Raw genomic sequence first — 17,030 nt, forward strand, 5'->3', positions numbered from 1 at the left:
TTTTTGGTTATTTCAAATTTCATGAGTGGGTTGAAAAAATCAAATTACATTTGTGCTTTATCCTGCTACATCTTTGGAGTTGAAGAATGAGTTGATTAAAATCAGCAGCTACCATGAAGATTCCATGCATTTACTTGGGCATGTTGCTACTGATGGCATCATACAATTTCTGCAGTGCATTTTTTTAAATTTACATCAAAGTCCTGTGTCCTGTCGGCTCCGAACAAGGTCCACCCATCCAGTGCAACAGCCTGATCGGGGATGTTAGTGGTTAACCATGTCTCTGTGAAGACGTGCGCAGAGCATTTCCCGTTACTGAGTGAGCCTCAATCGCAGGGTTGGGTCAGCCTCACCCTGATGCCGGCTCCCCTCCTCGCCCGACATGTTCCCCTTCGTTTCTCCCCTCTGGTCTGACTGGCCACTCGGCATATGCAGTTAGTGGGGATCCTCTCATGGTTCACTGCATTCAGTCCAAACTCCACACAACTTTTCCCGATGTTGATGAGTACTTCTCAATCGTAGAAAAGTAATGCTTTCGCAGAAGGGGCCATGGAGTTGAAGAAGTAGAAAAATATATTCTGCATCTACATGTGCTGCCGTCGTCATAGCATTGACTATGACTCCATTGACTTTGAGATGAGGGAAGTGGAGGTGGTAAAATGCTAACCTATTGCAGGGTTTTATGACTCACTCATGGGGTATACTGTATCAAGACATTATGTCAGGCAACTTTTTTTTTTACTATACTAAGTAGCCTACAATGTTCCTTAATTCAACTCAAGGCGTGGCAGGGTTAGAAGTTACCAGATTACTTTGGTTTGTTTGAAGCATATTTGGCCCAGTCAGACCAGCAATAATTATACCATAATGAAAAATCAATCTTATATTAGAGACAAGCCATTATTTGTAATTTACCCTGTTCTCTGTGCTTAGGGTATTATTCAAACCAACTGCCAGAAACAAAAGAAAAAAAAACGCTGGGAACTGCTGTAAAGTGTAATAAAACACCCAGGGTTTGTGCTACAAATGCCACAAAGGGTCCCAAACAAACAACCTGTATCGTTGGTTTCAAACAGCGGTCTGCAGCTTGGCAGCCATCTTGCCGAGATGACATGCCATGCACCACCACCTTCGACTCTCAATGACAAAAGTCATGTACTGCGTCACTTTAGAAAAACTGGTACAAGGTGAAAATGTAATGTATCTGTGGTTAGTAAAAATGTATAATGCCATCATTTTTCTTTAGTTCACTGGGCTGAATTACTTGAACATTGACTTTTGGGTAAGAATTTGCGTTCATTGAGAGGATGCGCTAATTAATTTTGTTGTGCCTCTTTTTGAGATGTCCAGGTGCTGCAATAAAATAGTGCCGGAACAAAAGAACAAAAAAGATATTTAGGGAATTAAAACTTTCAGTAACACATAGTTGTTAATATTGGTTTCTGCTTTGATCATCAATGTAATCGAGGTGTTCACGGCTGCCTCCATAACGATCACGGCGGTAATCAAGGTGATCCCGACTGCCTCCATAGCGGTCGCGCTGATCATCAAGGCGATCCCGACTGCCTCCGTAGCGGTCGCGCTGATCATCAAGGCGATCCTGGCTACCACGGTAACGATCACGCTGATCATCCAGGCGATCCCGACTGCCTCCATAACGATCGCGTTGATCATCAAGTCGATCCCGACTCCCTCCATAACGATTGCGTTGATCATCAAGGCGATCCCGACTATCACGGTAACGATCACGCTGATCATCAAGGCGATCGCGGCTGCCATAATGATCACGCTTATCGTCGAGCCTATCACGACTTCCACTGTAATGGTTATGTTTATCATCGAGGCGATCACGACTGCCACCATAACGATCACGGTCATCTTCAAGGCGATCACGACTTCCACGGCGCCTATCATGCTGGTCATCCTGGTAACGCTGAGAGTCAACATCACTCCCCTTGCCATCATGCTTTTCTTTACTGCTATAGTAACTGTTTTGCTCGTCCTCAAACTTGTGAGTGGCTGGTTCTTCACTGTAATCATTTGGGGGAACAGCTTTGTCTTCATACTGGGTGACCTGCTTTGTCTTGCTGTTTGACTTGTCGTCCCAGTACTGCTCTCCAGCTTCAGGAGTATCTCTGTCGTAAAATGCTGCATCCCCAGGGGAGCTAACAGACAAACAGGGGCAAAATACACAAAACAAAGCGAAAATTGTGAGGCTGGGTTTTTGGATGATCTAATCTAAGTAACCTGGAAACACAGCTTACACGTGAAAGAACACATTAACAAAATTGTTGGTTACAGTTTACAGTGACGGAAACACACATACCCTTCAGCATACTTGTCCTTTTTTCCCTTTTTCCTGCAGCAACAGCAGATGACAATCACGAACATTGCAACACCTGCGAGGACTCCTCCGATTATAGCTGCAGTCGACCCAATGTTCATACCGCCTGTGGAGAAAGGAGGAAACACAAAACGGTGTTCACACTAAACGTAGTCCTGGACTAAGGCCAGCAGGTAAATCATGTTAAAACACTCACCCGGTGTCACAGCTAAGGTAAAGTTGCAGCTGGCAGAGCCAATTCGATTTGTTGATGTGCAGATGTAATATCCAGATGAGTCTCTTGAAATATTGAAGAGAGACAGAACTCCATCCTCTGCAACATAATGACACAAATTAGGCTGAAATGCAAAGATGGTGGGTCATTATTTCCCAGACACCCAAAACAACATGGCCCAGCATTGGGCCAAACTTGGCACGCTAGACAGAAATAAGTTGGGCTGCGCCTATTGGCTGAGACTTGGGATAATTGATGCCCTCGAATTGGGCCAAGTAACCTGGCCCAGTCCCAGCTGCCGACACTGATATCACTGGAACATTTCAAAACTGACCTGGTCCAGCACTGGGCCAAACTCAGCATGCTGGAAGAAATAAGTCCAGCTGCATCTGGCTGCCCAATTTGGCTGAGACTCAGGATGAATCAGGCCAAATAAAGTGGCCCGAATCTGGCTGCCGACATTGCCATTTCTGAGCCATTCCAAAAATTACCTGGCCCAGCATTGGGCCAAACTTGTAACACAGGAAGAAATAATTGGACTGCATCTAATTGTTTGAATCAGGTGAGGGCCTCATCCGGTTGCTCAACTTAGCTGAGACTCTGGAAGAATGATGCCCCAGAATTAGGCTAAATAAAGTGGTCCAGTTCCAGTTACTGACACTGAAATCACTTGGTCTTTGCAAAAACAGCTGCAAACACCAGCATCACTAACAGTGATGACTCGAACTCTCCAGCTTCCTGCTAAAATGTTTGCTTCAAAACAGATGGATGATTGAAATGCATACTTTCAGATGCCGTTGGTGGAAACCGTCTGGGAATGTTTTCGATGCTGTAACCCATCCATTCATAGACGGGTTTCGGGGATCCCTCCTCAGAAAAACAGGTGAGGGTGATGTTGTGGAAGTACGCTGCTTCTCCTTGAATCCTGCAGATCGGCGCTGAGGGAGGCACTGGAAGAAAAAAAAGAACTATACATGAAAAGTTACAAAACACTTTGCAGAGCTTTGCAAGCAGAATTTATTTGACCTCTTTATGGAGACAACATAGAAATTGACTTAAAACATGTCAGTGGTTAATTCTCACCCAGGACCAAAAGGGAGGTGGTGGCAGCTGTTGTTCCCTCGTCATCATTGGGGATCATGACACTGCACTGGTAGCTGCGGTTGTCCTGCATGGTCACCTTGGTTAAGGTGAGTTCACTCACTTGATTTTCAATGTCGACCCTCATGGAGGCTCTGCCTTCATAATCAGGTGCAATGTCAATCGGATTGTTTAGAAAGTAAGTGGCCACTGAGTCCTAGAGAAATAAACACAAACATATTCAAAACAAAGGTATTTCTGCCTTTTCTCCAATATAATGGAACCAAATGGCACTTAGCTTGTGGTGCTCAAAGCACTAAAAAAATAATTTTAGAAAGAAAAATAGTTCCTAACAACAAGGTCTATGAATTATCTTTAGCAACTGGGTCATGATTTCTGGAAAGAGACAAAGCTGTTGAAATTTTCAAACGCATTTTTATTGCTTTGAGCACCACAGGTGGAGTCCCATTGAGTTCCATTATATTTGAGAGAAGACAATTATCTCTATAGCCAATATCTCCAGTACTTGGCAACTCACACCAAAACAATCTAAATTGAGAGGAAACATCTGTATTTTGGTCTTGTCAAGTAAAAAAAATTAAAAAATGAAAATAAAAAATACAAGTGAGCCATCTTTACCATTTAGTTTAAGTATGTTATGCTAAAAGAGTCCACTAGATGTCTCTGTCTTTAAACAGTTTGCCTTTTCTGTTCACCTACCACAGGAAGTTGGTGACAAAAAAAGTAACTCCAGGTCATGCCTCAGACATGAGGCCTCTTTGTAGTGGGATTTTAAAAGGTTGGCATATTTTTATCGACATGTTATAATCTTAAAGGTATAACTGAACAGACTTTATCCAAATAATAAAAATGTTCCCATGCCTTATCAAAGGGATGATTTGTCCTTTCATGGTGAAGGTAGTGAAGTTAAGTTAATGTAATTAAAATTGACTATAAACTACAAGATCAATTAACCTCTGATCATGCATTATTGTTAAATGATACATTTAATGTTATCCAATATATATACATTGAAATAATTTCATGAGTATGATTTTTATGATTGACTTGTCCTTATATGGTGAAGTTGATGCTTTGTTATAAGATATAAAATATTATATAATCACTTTTGGTCATACCATATATTTAATGTTATTCCATTGTTTTTTTGATGAAAAACATAAAAAAGATCAATATCAGCATGATATTTTCACCATTTCCGAGATGCTTTTAAAGTACTGTAATGGTAAATATCTAGAATAAATATGTTAAAATAATACTAGTACTGTTATACTACTAATTCCAAGGTAACACGCTGATATGAGTTGGTATACTAACACACCACAAGCATTATGACAATACATGAGTTGTAATTTTGATTTTTGGTAGAGACCCATATTCAAAAAACGACTGTTACTACTGTTATTTAAAGAATAACTGCTGAAAAAAAATCAGCCTTGATTGTTGCTATTATTGCCACCATTAACTCTAAAAAGAAGGGGATAAAGTTGCTTTTTTTTAGCAAGGACATTAAAAGGATAAAATTGGGCCAGAGCGCTACAAAAACCAGACCCTACAGCTCCCACAATGCAGCTCAAATGCAGACACTCCCTGTCTTGTAAACACTGACGTCTTTCACTCTCCACTCCTCAGGTTTTATTTTCTCTTATAATTTTGTAGTCTCAAAGCCCAAGCTGAGATAAGGCCACAGATCAGCATAAGAGTGTGGAGTCATTATAGTACTGTAAAAACATCTCAGAAATGGTGAAAAATCACTCAGATATATTTTTTTTCATCAAGTTTATAATGGAATAACATTAAATATATGGTATTAACAACAGTGAATAGTCATCCTTCTTTTCATTTGATAAAGAAATATAGATTTATTATCTTACCAACCTTTACCATAAAAGGACAATTTGTCTGTTTGGTGAAGTAGGGCTTTAGACAGTGGACTTCCCCTTTAGAAGAGCTCATCATTATGATGTGTTATGCATATTAAGATGTTAGAATCACACATCGTGCATGCAGCTATTTAATTAATCTCTCACCATTGGATCACCGACTTTCTCAGGGTAAGCTTCCCATGTAATGACAAGTGCGTTGGCGATTGGTCTGGCCGGGATAAAGGAACAGGTCAAAGTGATTTCACCTCCTCTTGCTACCTCATATTGTCTCTCTGGAATAGAAACCTCCAAACTTCTGCTGCAAGGTAGTACTGAAATAAAATGAAATACAGTACATTATGACAAATATCTCTTTTCCAAGTACATTAATGTACACTTTAACCCTACATACGTAATGTGGTATTAAGGGGCGAAGAAAAATCGGTAGGATTTAAAATGAATAACTTCAAGCACACTATGTTTGTATTGCTAAATATAAAATACAGTGTGTTCTTTTCATGGAAGATTAAATAAATGGTTCCAGCAACAGGCCTGTTTTTAGTCAAACCCAATCTGTCTTCCGGTTGAATAGCAAGAAGCTGGATTAATGATTAACGCAGGTGATAATACCATAAAGGTGTGGTAGCTGCTTATTGAAAAGAGAAAGAATACAAGCAAAAAGCCTACCTGTGATTGTCAGAAACAACTGCCATCCGAGGTGCCTCTTTGTCGTCATTGTTGAAAAAGGATAAAAAACATCCAGCAAGTATAAAAACTGAAAATGATGCCCTTAGTCCAAGAGCAAGAGCCCGCCTAACCTTCACGGTCAACTCCCAGGTATGGAGAAGTTTACTTTTCTGGGTAATGAGTCAACAGCTACGGGTCACATGTAACCAGAGGGCCAATCATTGATTTGCTTTGATTTAACCTGCCTGTTATAGATACTATATGTGGTAAGGAGGGGTCTGTACAATGAAAGTGGCCTAAATAATGAAATATAACATGAATGGATGGATGGATGGATGGATGGATAGATAGATAGATAGATAGATAGATTTTCAAAAAATGAGATAAACGTACATAAAGGTAATCCAGTGGACGTGAAACTTGTGACAGATTTCTATATTTGGTCATCCATCTGCTCCAGGCACCCTACTGCAAGTGTACGCTGCTACATGTAGCTTCATGCTAACGTCAGGGAAGCGTGTGCCGTAAAACTTCAGTTAATTAACAAATCACAGTCAGTAACTTAAAACGGATTTTGTCCTAGAAAGAAAGAAAGAAAGAAAGAAAGAAAGAAAGAAAGACAGAAAGAAAGAAATGTGCTGTTTTCATATCTGGTGTTGTACTCAGTTTGACCTGCAGGCTGCAGTGTTGCACCGACTCTGAAGCTGCATGTTTTTAACACAGAAAACATCACTGATCTTTAAATCTATCAGAGCACAAACAAAGTAAAAACAATGTAAATGTACCTGAACCCCTGATCTTGTTACTGTGATTTGCTGTGGTCGGAGCTGAGATGAATGGAAGACGGTTTGAAGTGAAACTTTTAACTGTTTTATTTTTAAAACATGGTGACTTGCAGTGTGTCAGGAGAGATTTGACCTTGGTAACAAACAAGACAGTGTGCTCATTCAGTGGCTTTGGTGGCATGAGGTTGCAGATTTGACTCGACTCTGGATATCGATGCAGTCCTACTGGGGCCAACAAGTCAGCTGTGTTTAAATATTCAGTCAAGCCTATGATGCACTGAATACTTCTGTTTAACCATTTGTTGTATGTGTGTGTGAGAGAGAGACAAATTCTTATATGGGGAAAAGAGGACATACTACCCACTCAGTGAACTGAAAAGATAAATCCAAACGTGTTTTCAAAAGCTCCCAAACTGAAAAAAAAAGACTGAGAAATTTCATCACAACACAAACAGTATTGTCCTTTTAAGTGAAAGTTTACTTGTCAAAGTACTGTGTTCAAAACCCTGCATAATGTATTTAAGTACAAAAGTATTATCAGCAAAATAACCTGGAAGTATGAAAAGTGAAAGTACTCATTCTGCAGAAAATGGCCTCTGTACCTGATATTTTATTGTTTATGAGCGTATTACAGGGTTGAAAGTGATGCTTCAGTGTGTAAGCAGCACTCGCAGCAGGTCAGAACTCACCAACATAAGGTCTGGGCCCCCTCCAAAGGGTCACAAGATAAATCTGAGGGGTCACGAGATTAAAAATGAGGCTGGAAAGAAGAAAGTACAAAGTTCTTTTACATTTACTGTAATTAAAAATATATATAATATTTTGCCAAGTCTTTGCCAGCAACAATTTGACCTTTTCAGGCTTCAAGTAGTTGTTTAAATAATGTGAGAAATTTAGAGGGGAAATGTCTGTTTAGTGGTACTGCTAGACATCTGAGATGTGACAAAGAGACACAGTTAAACACTGTTTTTGTCTGGTGTCACAATCCAAAAGTATTGTGAACCACTGATTCAGTCTTTACATATACATGCTGCAGGACTTTCCTAAAAACAATGTATAGACTCATACAGATGTAATCCCTCTTAATCACCTTTTATGACCCACTAGAAGTGTATAGTGGTGTATTTTTACGCACTTCTGTCTGTATTTTTTATTTATTTATTTATTTTTTAATTTTCTGTGTTTGGGATGTTTAGGGGTATTTACCCCTAAATGCTTGTCTGAGGTCTGAGCTTTATAAAAAAAATCTATAAATAAATAAAAAGAAAAAAAAGGTGCTAGGCTGTAAGCAGTAAGCATTCAAAGAACACGACGCTGGAAAAATAAAACTAAAAAAACAACACAAAAATAGCAATTCCAAATGTTAAACCAAAGTCAATCTAGTATAATATAAATCCTGCTTTTTTAAATCTTCCTTTGAATCAACAAGGTAAAACAATGAGGTGAGTATTTCTTTAAATCAACTGAATTATTTTGAACATTTTCAACATAATTAAATTGGAAATGGTTGTAAATAAACATGATGGTCACCACTGCAACCAATCCAAAGGCAACCGTTAACTGGTTTAATCAATCAAAGGACCACACCAGTAAATTCACGAGTTTAATCAGACTTAATTCACAATTATACACTGTTCTATTTTTTTCTATTTTTCCGAAATTGTTCTGTATCACTTGCTGTCCAATTAGTTCTGACTGTTATGAAAATGAATTTACCCTACTCAGTGGTTATGGGCCAAACATTGTCAATTAAGCTCCTATTAACCCCTCGGTGCATCGCTGCCTCTCAAATACAGTCACCACAACTCAGTAGCAGTCGGACACTCTGGGGGGCCAAAGGCTAATAAACCTGTATTCATTTAATCAGTTTTACACTGTTGTTGTAGCTGAGGTGCAGATTGATTTCTTAATTGCATTAATAAACTGTGACACAAATAAATGCTGACTTGATTTGATGTGATTATGTGTAACTGATTAACACATTTAATAAACTTGGATTGGATTTAACTCACATCTTGCAGTTATAAAAAATATATAGTAAGGTTAGTGGTTTATAGCACACTGCAATGTATTTTTAAGCGGATGCAAGATTGAATTACTGTTATCATCACTGTATGCGGCATTTTTAAAATTTGATTTATAACTCTGTGTATTAACAGTTATAACCTAGCTGGAGCCTCCATAACTGATGTATAAGCACTTATTGAATAATTGATAACACTGTGATACACGTGTATTACAGTGTTATCATTATTCAATAAGTGCTTATCTAGTGCTGTAATCTCATGAACAATCCTTACAGTGTCATAAAACATTTATTATTTATACACATATTCAGGTAAACAAGTGTTTGTAAAGGTGTTCAGGATTTATGAAGATATGATGAGGTTGAAGATTAATTCTTGCCCTTTGAAGAAAAACAAAAAAGAGTAAAAGTCTTATTCTCTGCAGATTAATGGGCAAAATGCAGGAAGTGGCTGAAATAAAAGGAAACATGTCCCCACTTCACATCCCTTCATATTAGAGAAGTGAAATTTCCTCTCTGTGGTCAAGACCGGGTCACCAACACATCTGACCAGTTTTCTTTTTTATCTTTTGCAGGGCAATTATTAAAATATACTTTTTGGTTTCTGGATATATTATATTGGCAGGTGAATGTATGCAGCAAGCATATTTTTCAAAAATATACATAAATGCAATAAAAATACCGGATGACAATTTTTCAGAAAACAGCATTAAAATTTTTTTTTTAAAAAAACCAACCCAACTTTGACTTTCATCAAACGTGACACCAATACACCATTACTCTACTGCTGCTCTACTCTGTAACTGATTATAAAAACTTTCTTGACATAAAACTTTGAATCTGACCAAAATGCCTACAAACAAACAAGCAAAAATGTTGCTGCACCTCTTTATAGAAACAAATAAAACTCCTGTCAGTTTTATTTCATCTTGAATCACACTGCATTACTTATTTATTATTGTTGTTCACACACATTTTAAAACGGCCTGTTCTTTATCAGAGGAGGGCGTGGCTGAGGTGTGACTTTATTTTTTCCTTCTTTTTTTTTTTTTTTTTTAAAAAATACAAATATTCTACTTTGAGCCGCTCTGAAATGTCTTTTTTTAAAAGAATTTTATTTTATTTTTTGCCTTTATAGACAGGACAGCTTAAGAATGAAACAGAGAGAGAGAGGGGAACACATGAAGCAAAGGGCCGAGGCTGGAATCGAACCCCCGGCTGCTGCAGCAAGGACGTACCCTCTGTACATGAAACACCCACTCTACCAACTGAGCCACTGGCTGCCTCAGTATTTCAATCCCTTTGAAACCTGAGCAAATCAGCTTGATATTTTTGAAAAACATGGGAAGAAGGCAATGAGCAATAAAAAAGAGATCACCCAAAAATTAGTAAAAGTACAAGTAAAAAAAAAAAGAAGAAAAAAATAGAGTAAAAAACAAAGAAATTACATGGAAAAAAACTGAACGATAAAATGATTTTAAAAAAAAAATCTGTAAAATAATTTTAAATGAGTAAATATGATATTATTTTAGTTGTTTTGTGTCTTTTTAAAAATAACTTTCTAAACAACCAAATTTTCCTGCAATGTGTGCAGCATTTCTCGCTATTGCCTATTTGTCCATGTTTTTGCAAGAAATCGCACCACTTTTTAAATAAGTTACTTAGGAAATGTGTCAGAAAGAAGCACACGAAAAGTGATGCAGGTTTGAAAAGGTTAAACTTAGATATTGTTGTGTTTTTTATTGTTCTTTTTTCTTTTTTTTTTAAGTCTGCAGATTTGGAAGGCATGTTTAGATAGATAGATAGATATACTTTATTGATCTCAAAACTTAGAAATTGGGGTGTAGCAGCGCCATACAGTAAGAACAAGAGAATAAAGAGCACACATTATTAATAGAATATAAAGGAATACGCTTAAAAAAAACCTAAAAACTAAGAGACTGTACATATATACATATATACATATATACATGTGTAAAGTGCAGAACAGTATCTGAATAAATAAAAATAAAGTCAGCAGTGTAGAGTGACATGGAGCTAAGACCAGAGTTTAAAGAGCAGACAGAGGCGAGTTATTGTACAGGTGTTATATATTTATATTTTTATATTTTATATTTGTATCTTCTATTTTATCTGTTTTCTTTTTTTCTATATTTATGTTGCACCAACCCACCAGAACAAATTCCTCGTATTGTGTTAACTATACCTGGCAATAAATCTTTTTCTGATTCTGATTCTGATTCTGTACAGGAGTTATTGTTTGGCGCTGAAATAAAAACACAGGTTAAATTGTACACTCCTCCTCTACCCCAAAATAAAAACACAAGTCCCTCCCCAGGGCTTAAAAAAACATTTGACATGCCTCCCTGTTTTTGCACCACCCCCTTCCCTCTGGTGTATAAAGAACAGTCCCTAAAGTACACTGTTACCCATCATAAAAGTATTTGGAGGTACTACACTGCTGTGGACAAAGCCGGCAGCGGACCTGTGTGCTGGCTCTAGATCTTTCTGATCCACACATGGTCTTTTTTAGTCCAACTTCACCGCCTAAGAAAATCTAGATGATTATTTAAGTATGTAAATAAGCCACAGAGAACAACACCCAGCACACACTCCACTCACTGCTGAGTGCGCGCGCGTCTGCGCCCGTGCCCGTGTGTGTGTGTGTGTGTGTGTGTGTGTGTGTTTGTGTGTGTGTGTGTGTGCGGCTGTGGCAGGCTCAGGGCTGGGATTTCGGGTTAAATATTCAAAATGGCGGACGGAGGAGCAGCGAGTCAAGATGAGAGTTCAGGACCAGGTAATGATTACAGCATTTTACATATTCATACTCATATTCAAACTGTGTTACTCACAATTTATGATTAACGGAAAACAGACGAAAGGCAGATTGACGAGCGGACGGGGACGATATCCAGCGCTGTTGTAGTTTACACACAGCTAGCCAACTGTAATTTGACAGAGGAGGAAACGAGCTATTGCAGTGCGACGGCAAATTACATGGAAACATGCCTCCCCCCTTTGTGTGATTAGACGGCTGTACGCCGCTACATATTCATACCTCTGTCGACAAATACATTTTAGCATATTTTATTAGTAATCGCCGACGTGACTCTGGTTCATATGTGACATATTTAGACATTTCACTAACGCAATCTGATTGAAATGAGGATGCTAGCGGGCTAGCGTTAGCTCGGCTGCTAACGCTTTGTGTTGATGCACACTGGAGCTTTTGAAAGAGGTTTGCATATTCATTTTTCGGCGAGCCGGGCAGTGGCTGCGCTTGTTTGTTTCCGAGTGCTTGTCGGAAGGAGCGAATTTAAACCGAGCAAACGCGTCTTTGTTTTGTTGGATACACGGTGTCGGTTCGGTGTGCTTGGTCTCGACCTGGTTTTTATAGCAGAGCGTTTTCCCCTCAGCCTTTTGTGCTCGGCGCAGCGGAGCCACAGCAGCCTGTTGTGTTATTCATGCGGGCCTGCCGGAGCCAGAGTGCGGAGTTCAGCAGATCCCATCGACCGACCAGGAGCTGGATCCTGCGCGGCACAATAACTGCATGTCAACACAACACTTGGTGTCCATATTGACTGTGGTGTTTGTGAAAATATGGCTTTTCACGTTTTAAAATGGGATGCCTCTCGACTGGCTTCACTGGCTGCCTCCTCTAACTTGGTCCAGTTGTTCACAAGATAACTTTACATTAGTGTTTATCTAAAGCAGCTGAAGTACAACAAGGATTATGGCGGTTAGCTGTGAAAAGTGATGTCAGTGTTTTTTTTTTTTGTTATCGTGGCTAGTGTTTGAGTTATAGTTTCAACTACAGTTTGATTGAAGTATGGCCGAGGAGGGGTATCTATGAGCCCAGGGTCCTATGTTCCCAAGTTTAGTCTGGCAAGTTATTTCAAAGGGTTTTAAGTTTGTAGCAATGTATGTTTGTCTTGGTCACATGTTTAAATCAGTTTAATCACCCATCTGCATCTTAAAACGGAATGATGATATCCTACATCCTCACATTTGAGGGCGAGACAGGTCTTGACATGATTTTCACCATTATACTGCATTTAAAACGTCCACCCCCTCCAGGTGTTAATCATCTGAAGTGCTACAATAGGTTGTACCATTGTCTCACAATGCTAGGCTTTCCTGCAGATCTTCAAAAAAAATGTCTCAAAGGCATTGAGGTAGATAATTAATGTGAAATAAAGGTCTTCTTAAACCAATCTTTCAAGAGTCCATTGATGTCCAGTATTGATGATAGTGTTTGTGAAACTATGGCCTTGTCTGTTTTTCTTAGCGTTTATGTAGTGCAGATAAAATAAAAACATGATTATGGCGGTTGGCTGTGAAGAGTGATGTCAGTGTTGTTTTAGGGGTTTTTCATGGTTTCTGTGGTTAGTGTTTGAGTTATGGTTTGAACCACAGCTTGACTGAAGTATGGCCCAGGACGAGTATCTATGTGCCCAGGGTCCTATGTTCCTAAGCTTAAAATCTGACACTTTTTCAAGGTATTTTTTAAAGAGTTTTATGTTCTCAGAAATGTATGTTATGTAGATCAAATGCTGAAACTGCCCATTTACAGCTTATAAACTACTGATTTCATCCCATGCCCTCAAATTTGTAGCAGGAAAGTTTTCTTGACTTAAAAAAAATGTGTTTCAAACTGCATTTGAATCGCCCAGCCAAGTGTGAAGATTGCTTTTACCGTTCTCTCTCTCACAATATTAGTTTAAATCAATAAAATAAAACACAGGGATGACCCCTGGCATTCCTGCAGATCCCCAAAAAGTCTTTGAGGTGTTGAAATTATTAATCTAAAATCAAGTCTTAAATGAATCTTTCAAATGTCTTAAAAATGTGGTAGATGTATGCTTGTATTACTAGTGTTTAAGTTATAGTCATAAGTATAGTTTGTAGCATGGCAGAGTGACAAGTGAGCAGGTGTGTCACCCAGTGATACATCAGAATAATAAACAATCAGGATATATATCAGACATTGATATTCTTAATCTAAAAAAATTAGGCCTTAACTGGTTTTAAAATGTCTTCAATCAATCTTTTATAACGTCACACAGATCAGAATAGCAGATCAAACAACACTCCACTGTCTGCTAGCTGTCACCTGGACAAAATGAAGTGCAAATTCAACCAAAAATAGCCATTTAACCCAGATTTTGCAGAATAGCTGAAACAAGCACAAGATAATGCATATGAGGCACATTGACACATATGAGGCATATTTTATGCAAAGAGTTTTTTCAGCCTCGGCACAATGGGAATTAGGCAGGGAAATCACACATGTAGAGTGAAGACACAAAATTGTGACCCGCCACCAGAAAACCAGCAAGAAGTCGGCCCGGCCCAAGTAGCATAAACAAAGACAAATAGTTTTTTTTTTTCTTTTTAAAGAGCGTTTTTGTTTTTTTTGCGGAATATGCAAGTTGTGCTTCAAATAACAGTATTGGGGGCCCTTAAAACCATAAAACTTTGTATTTGAATTTGGGTTATTTTAGGGGAATAGCCGGTTCCTAATCAAGGGTGTGGTGATACCAAAGTGTGCCTCTGCTCCTTTTTTCGGCCAATCAGCTGCACGTTAAAGACGAACCACATGGCTACTTAAGCAGCCGCTCCTGCATTTAAAGTAGGTTAGTAACTGTTACTGCTACTTCTGGAAGCTGTGTGTGTTTTCATCACTGAATGAAGATGGAGCAGGAAAAATGCATTGCAGAAGAACTAAATCGGGGCTGTTACAGCGCAAATCTTCGACAGTACTTCTTCAAGAAGCCAGATCCTCCTGGTCATGCTGACGAACACTTTTTGAGTTTTCATTAACGTCCAAGTCATCGGCGTTACGTTAGAGTTCATTCGAAGTCACATACAGGGATTACAAATTGTTTTTCATGCGAGAAGCTATCTTTTATTAATCCGCTGTGAGTTTCATTAATGTCCAAGTTAGCTAGCTAGCTCGCTCAGTATCGTCGTTTTAAAATGCAATGAAACGCATGTCGAAACTGTGAGCATCTGCTATTAATTTGAATAACACACCAACCTGATGATGTGCTTGAATAATGGGTGAATAACACACCCATGGGTACATGAATAAAGTATTGCCTGTCCTGTGGGCTAACAGATGTCACTGATAGCTAGACCGGTAGGGGGTTGGATTTATGTAAGTGTGATGCAAATGAGCAGCCACTGTTACCTGGCTCCCCAGGTAGGTGAGAGTCTTTCAGAAACTTTGAGGCTGGATTTCTCACAAAAATAGTTTGAGGAGTGCCTACATTCAAATGGCCACATATTCAAATATTTTCAGATTTCCATGTGTTAGACACCGTTGGAAAGCTTAGAAACTACACTTTCATAATCTGTAAATAACCCAAAATGCCCCTCTGGCGACTTGTTCCTGGTTTTTCCATGGCTGGACAATTATTGTCCAGAAAACCCACCCAGGTACTTCTCCAGAAAAGTCATGTTTTATTTGGGCAAAAACCATCCCTAACCCTTAATAATTGATGTTTTCTTTTATTTTTATTTTGGCTATTGCAAGGTTGGTCTTAAATTTAATTCCTAGTTGCATGGAAAAAGCCTCAAAAAGTCTTAAGTCTAACTTGTCTAAGCTGTAGGGACCTTTGACTGTGGTGTGAGCACGTTTTTAGACGGAGTGGAAGTAGTCTGGCGTTGGGCTGGTGCTGGTGTTGAACTGTTAATCCATCTCATTAGAATCTAATGAATATATTTGTACAACTTTTTGTTGCTTTTGACTGAGCAGTTTTGAAAACTCGGTATCTGTTATGCCCTTCGTCGTTGCAGGAGTTTTGACCGAGTCTGTCTGTGCTGAATACAAAGATTGTACCTGTGTATCCCCCGAAGGCACAGGGAGGGGTAGTGAGGCCCACTTCCGGAAAGCCACAATAATAACAGGCAGGGCATTCTTACTATTCACTCTGCAGGTTTTATGGCTGGGCAAGACACAGCTTGATAGCACTCTTTTTTTTACTCCAAGTTTGTCGTTTAGTTTGCTTTAAAAGACTCAGCAGAGGATGAGTTTTATTATCTGTAATACAAGGATCTGCAGAGTTCAAGTCTGAGAAAAGGTGTTCTCACCGTCAGAGTAAATAGGTGTTTATGAATGACTCAATCTGTGTTGCCTTTTGTTGTATTCCTCGCAGTATGGGGCTTTTGCAGCTGTGACATACCTATCTTCGCAAGTCAAAACAGGATAATAAATGCAACTGCAGTTTTTTTGTGTTTCTTTGCTTGTTTTGCTTTAAAAAAAGGAAATTCAGCTTTATGTGTCAGGCTCTACTGGTGATACCAACACTTAATTCTTACCTTGCATTGTTATGAGAATCACAGGGTAATTTTGTCACAGTAACAATAGCATCAAATTACAGTCAATTTTGTGATATTTGATATGCTGCAAGACTGTCATGTTACTAAACAATACCCCGTATTTTATGCCACGGCAAGAAAAGGAGTTTGTTAGCATATTGTGGAATTAAATCCACTGTCTGGAAATCAGCTCCCTTACTTAAAAAATATATAATTAACTTATTAAACTGGGCTACTTAAAGAACAGACAAGAAGTAATTCTGTCATCCTCACACTTAGGCTACTTTTCTCATTTAATCAGTTTTTCAGTTCCACCCTCATTCCAGCCTTGTAGTTCCATCATGAATATTCATGGATGTAAACACAGTTGTTATGAATAATGCATCATTCGCGGTAATAAATTCAGGACATGCCATCTCAAAGTACTGAAAAGGCCTCCATGAAGGCGCCAGTCAGACAAGCTTTTTCACTGTGGAGGAAGAAAATCATAACTAATCAGAGCTGTGTGCTTGTTTCTGGTGATCTTGCGTAAAGTGCCAAAATGCCTTTTTAAGATTGCAGCCAGGTACAGCAGACAGCAGTCTCTATCTGTAAAAACAGGGTTTCTTTAAGACAAATAGCAACATACCAACCTGTCAGTTATGTCGGGTTATATATGCAAAGCAGTTGGAAGAGGTACAATTAT

General features: G+C 38.8%; 2 protein-coding genes across 8 annotated transcripts in view; one reads left to right on the top strand and one right to left on the bottom strand.

Moving 5' to 3' along the window:
- Positions 1 to 386: 386 nt before the first annotated feature.
- LOC121949152 (cell surface A33 antigen-like) lies at positions 387 to 6,260 on the bottom strand. Its single transcript, XM_042494768.1, has 8 exons — positions 6,212 to 6,260; positions 5,690 to 5,856; positions 3,642 to 3,855; positions 3,344 to 3,508; positions 2,541 to 2,657; positions 2,327 to 2,450; positions 1,831 to 2,165; positions 387 to 1,707 (listed from the first exon to the last, which is right to left on the bottom strand). Exons 1-8 carry the CDS (start codon positions 6,258 to 6,260, stop codon positions 1,430 to 1,432), a joined length of 1,449 nt encoding a protein of 482 aa, XP_042350702.1. The 3' UTR covers positions 387 to 1,429.
- Positions 6,261 to 11,769: 5,509 nt separating this feature from the next.
- Positions 11,770 to 17,030, top strand: part of pou2f1b (POU class 2 homeobox 1b) — a 32,873-nt gene continuing 27,612 nt past the window's right edge. For all 7 annotated transcript variants that reach the window (XM_042494155.1, XM_042494158.1, XM_042494160.1 and 4 more), the window contains exon 1: positions 11,770 to 11,819. In XM_042494155.1, the coding sequence (XP_042350089.1) occupies positions 11,774 to 11,819 (46 nt within the window). In that variant the 5' untranslated portion in view covers positions 11,770 to 11,773. The remainder of the gene's footprint in view (positions 11,820 to 17,030) is intronic.

This window comes from Plectropomus leopardus, chromosome 10 (genome assembly GCF_008729295.1).
Source record: "Plectropomus leopardus isolate mb chromosome 10, YSFRI_Pleo_2.0, whole genome shotgun sequence".
NCBI classification, from domain to species: domain Eukaryota; kingdom Metazoa; phylum Chordata; class Actinopteri; order Perciformes; family Serranidae; genus Plectropomus; species Plectropomus leopardus.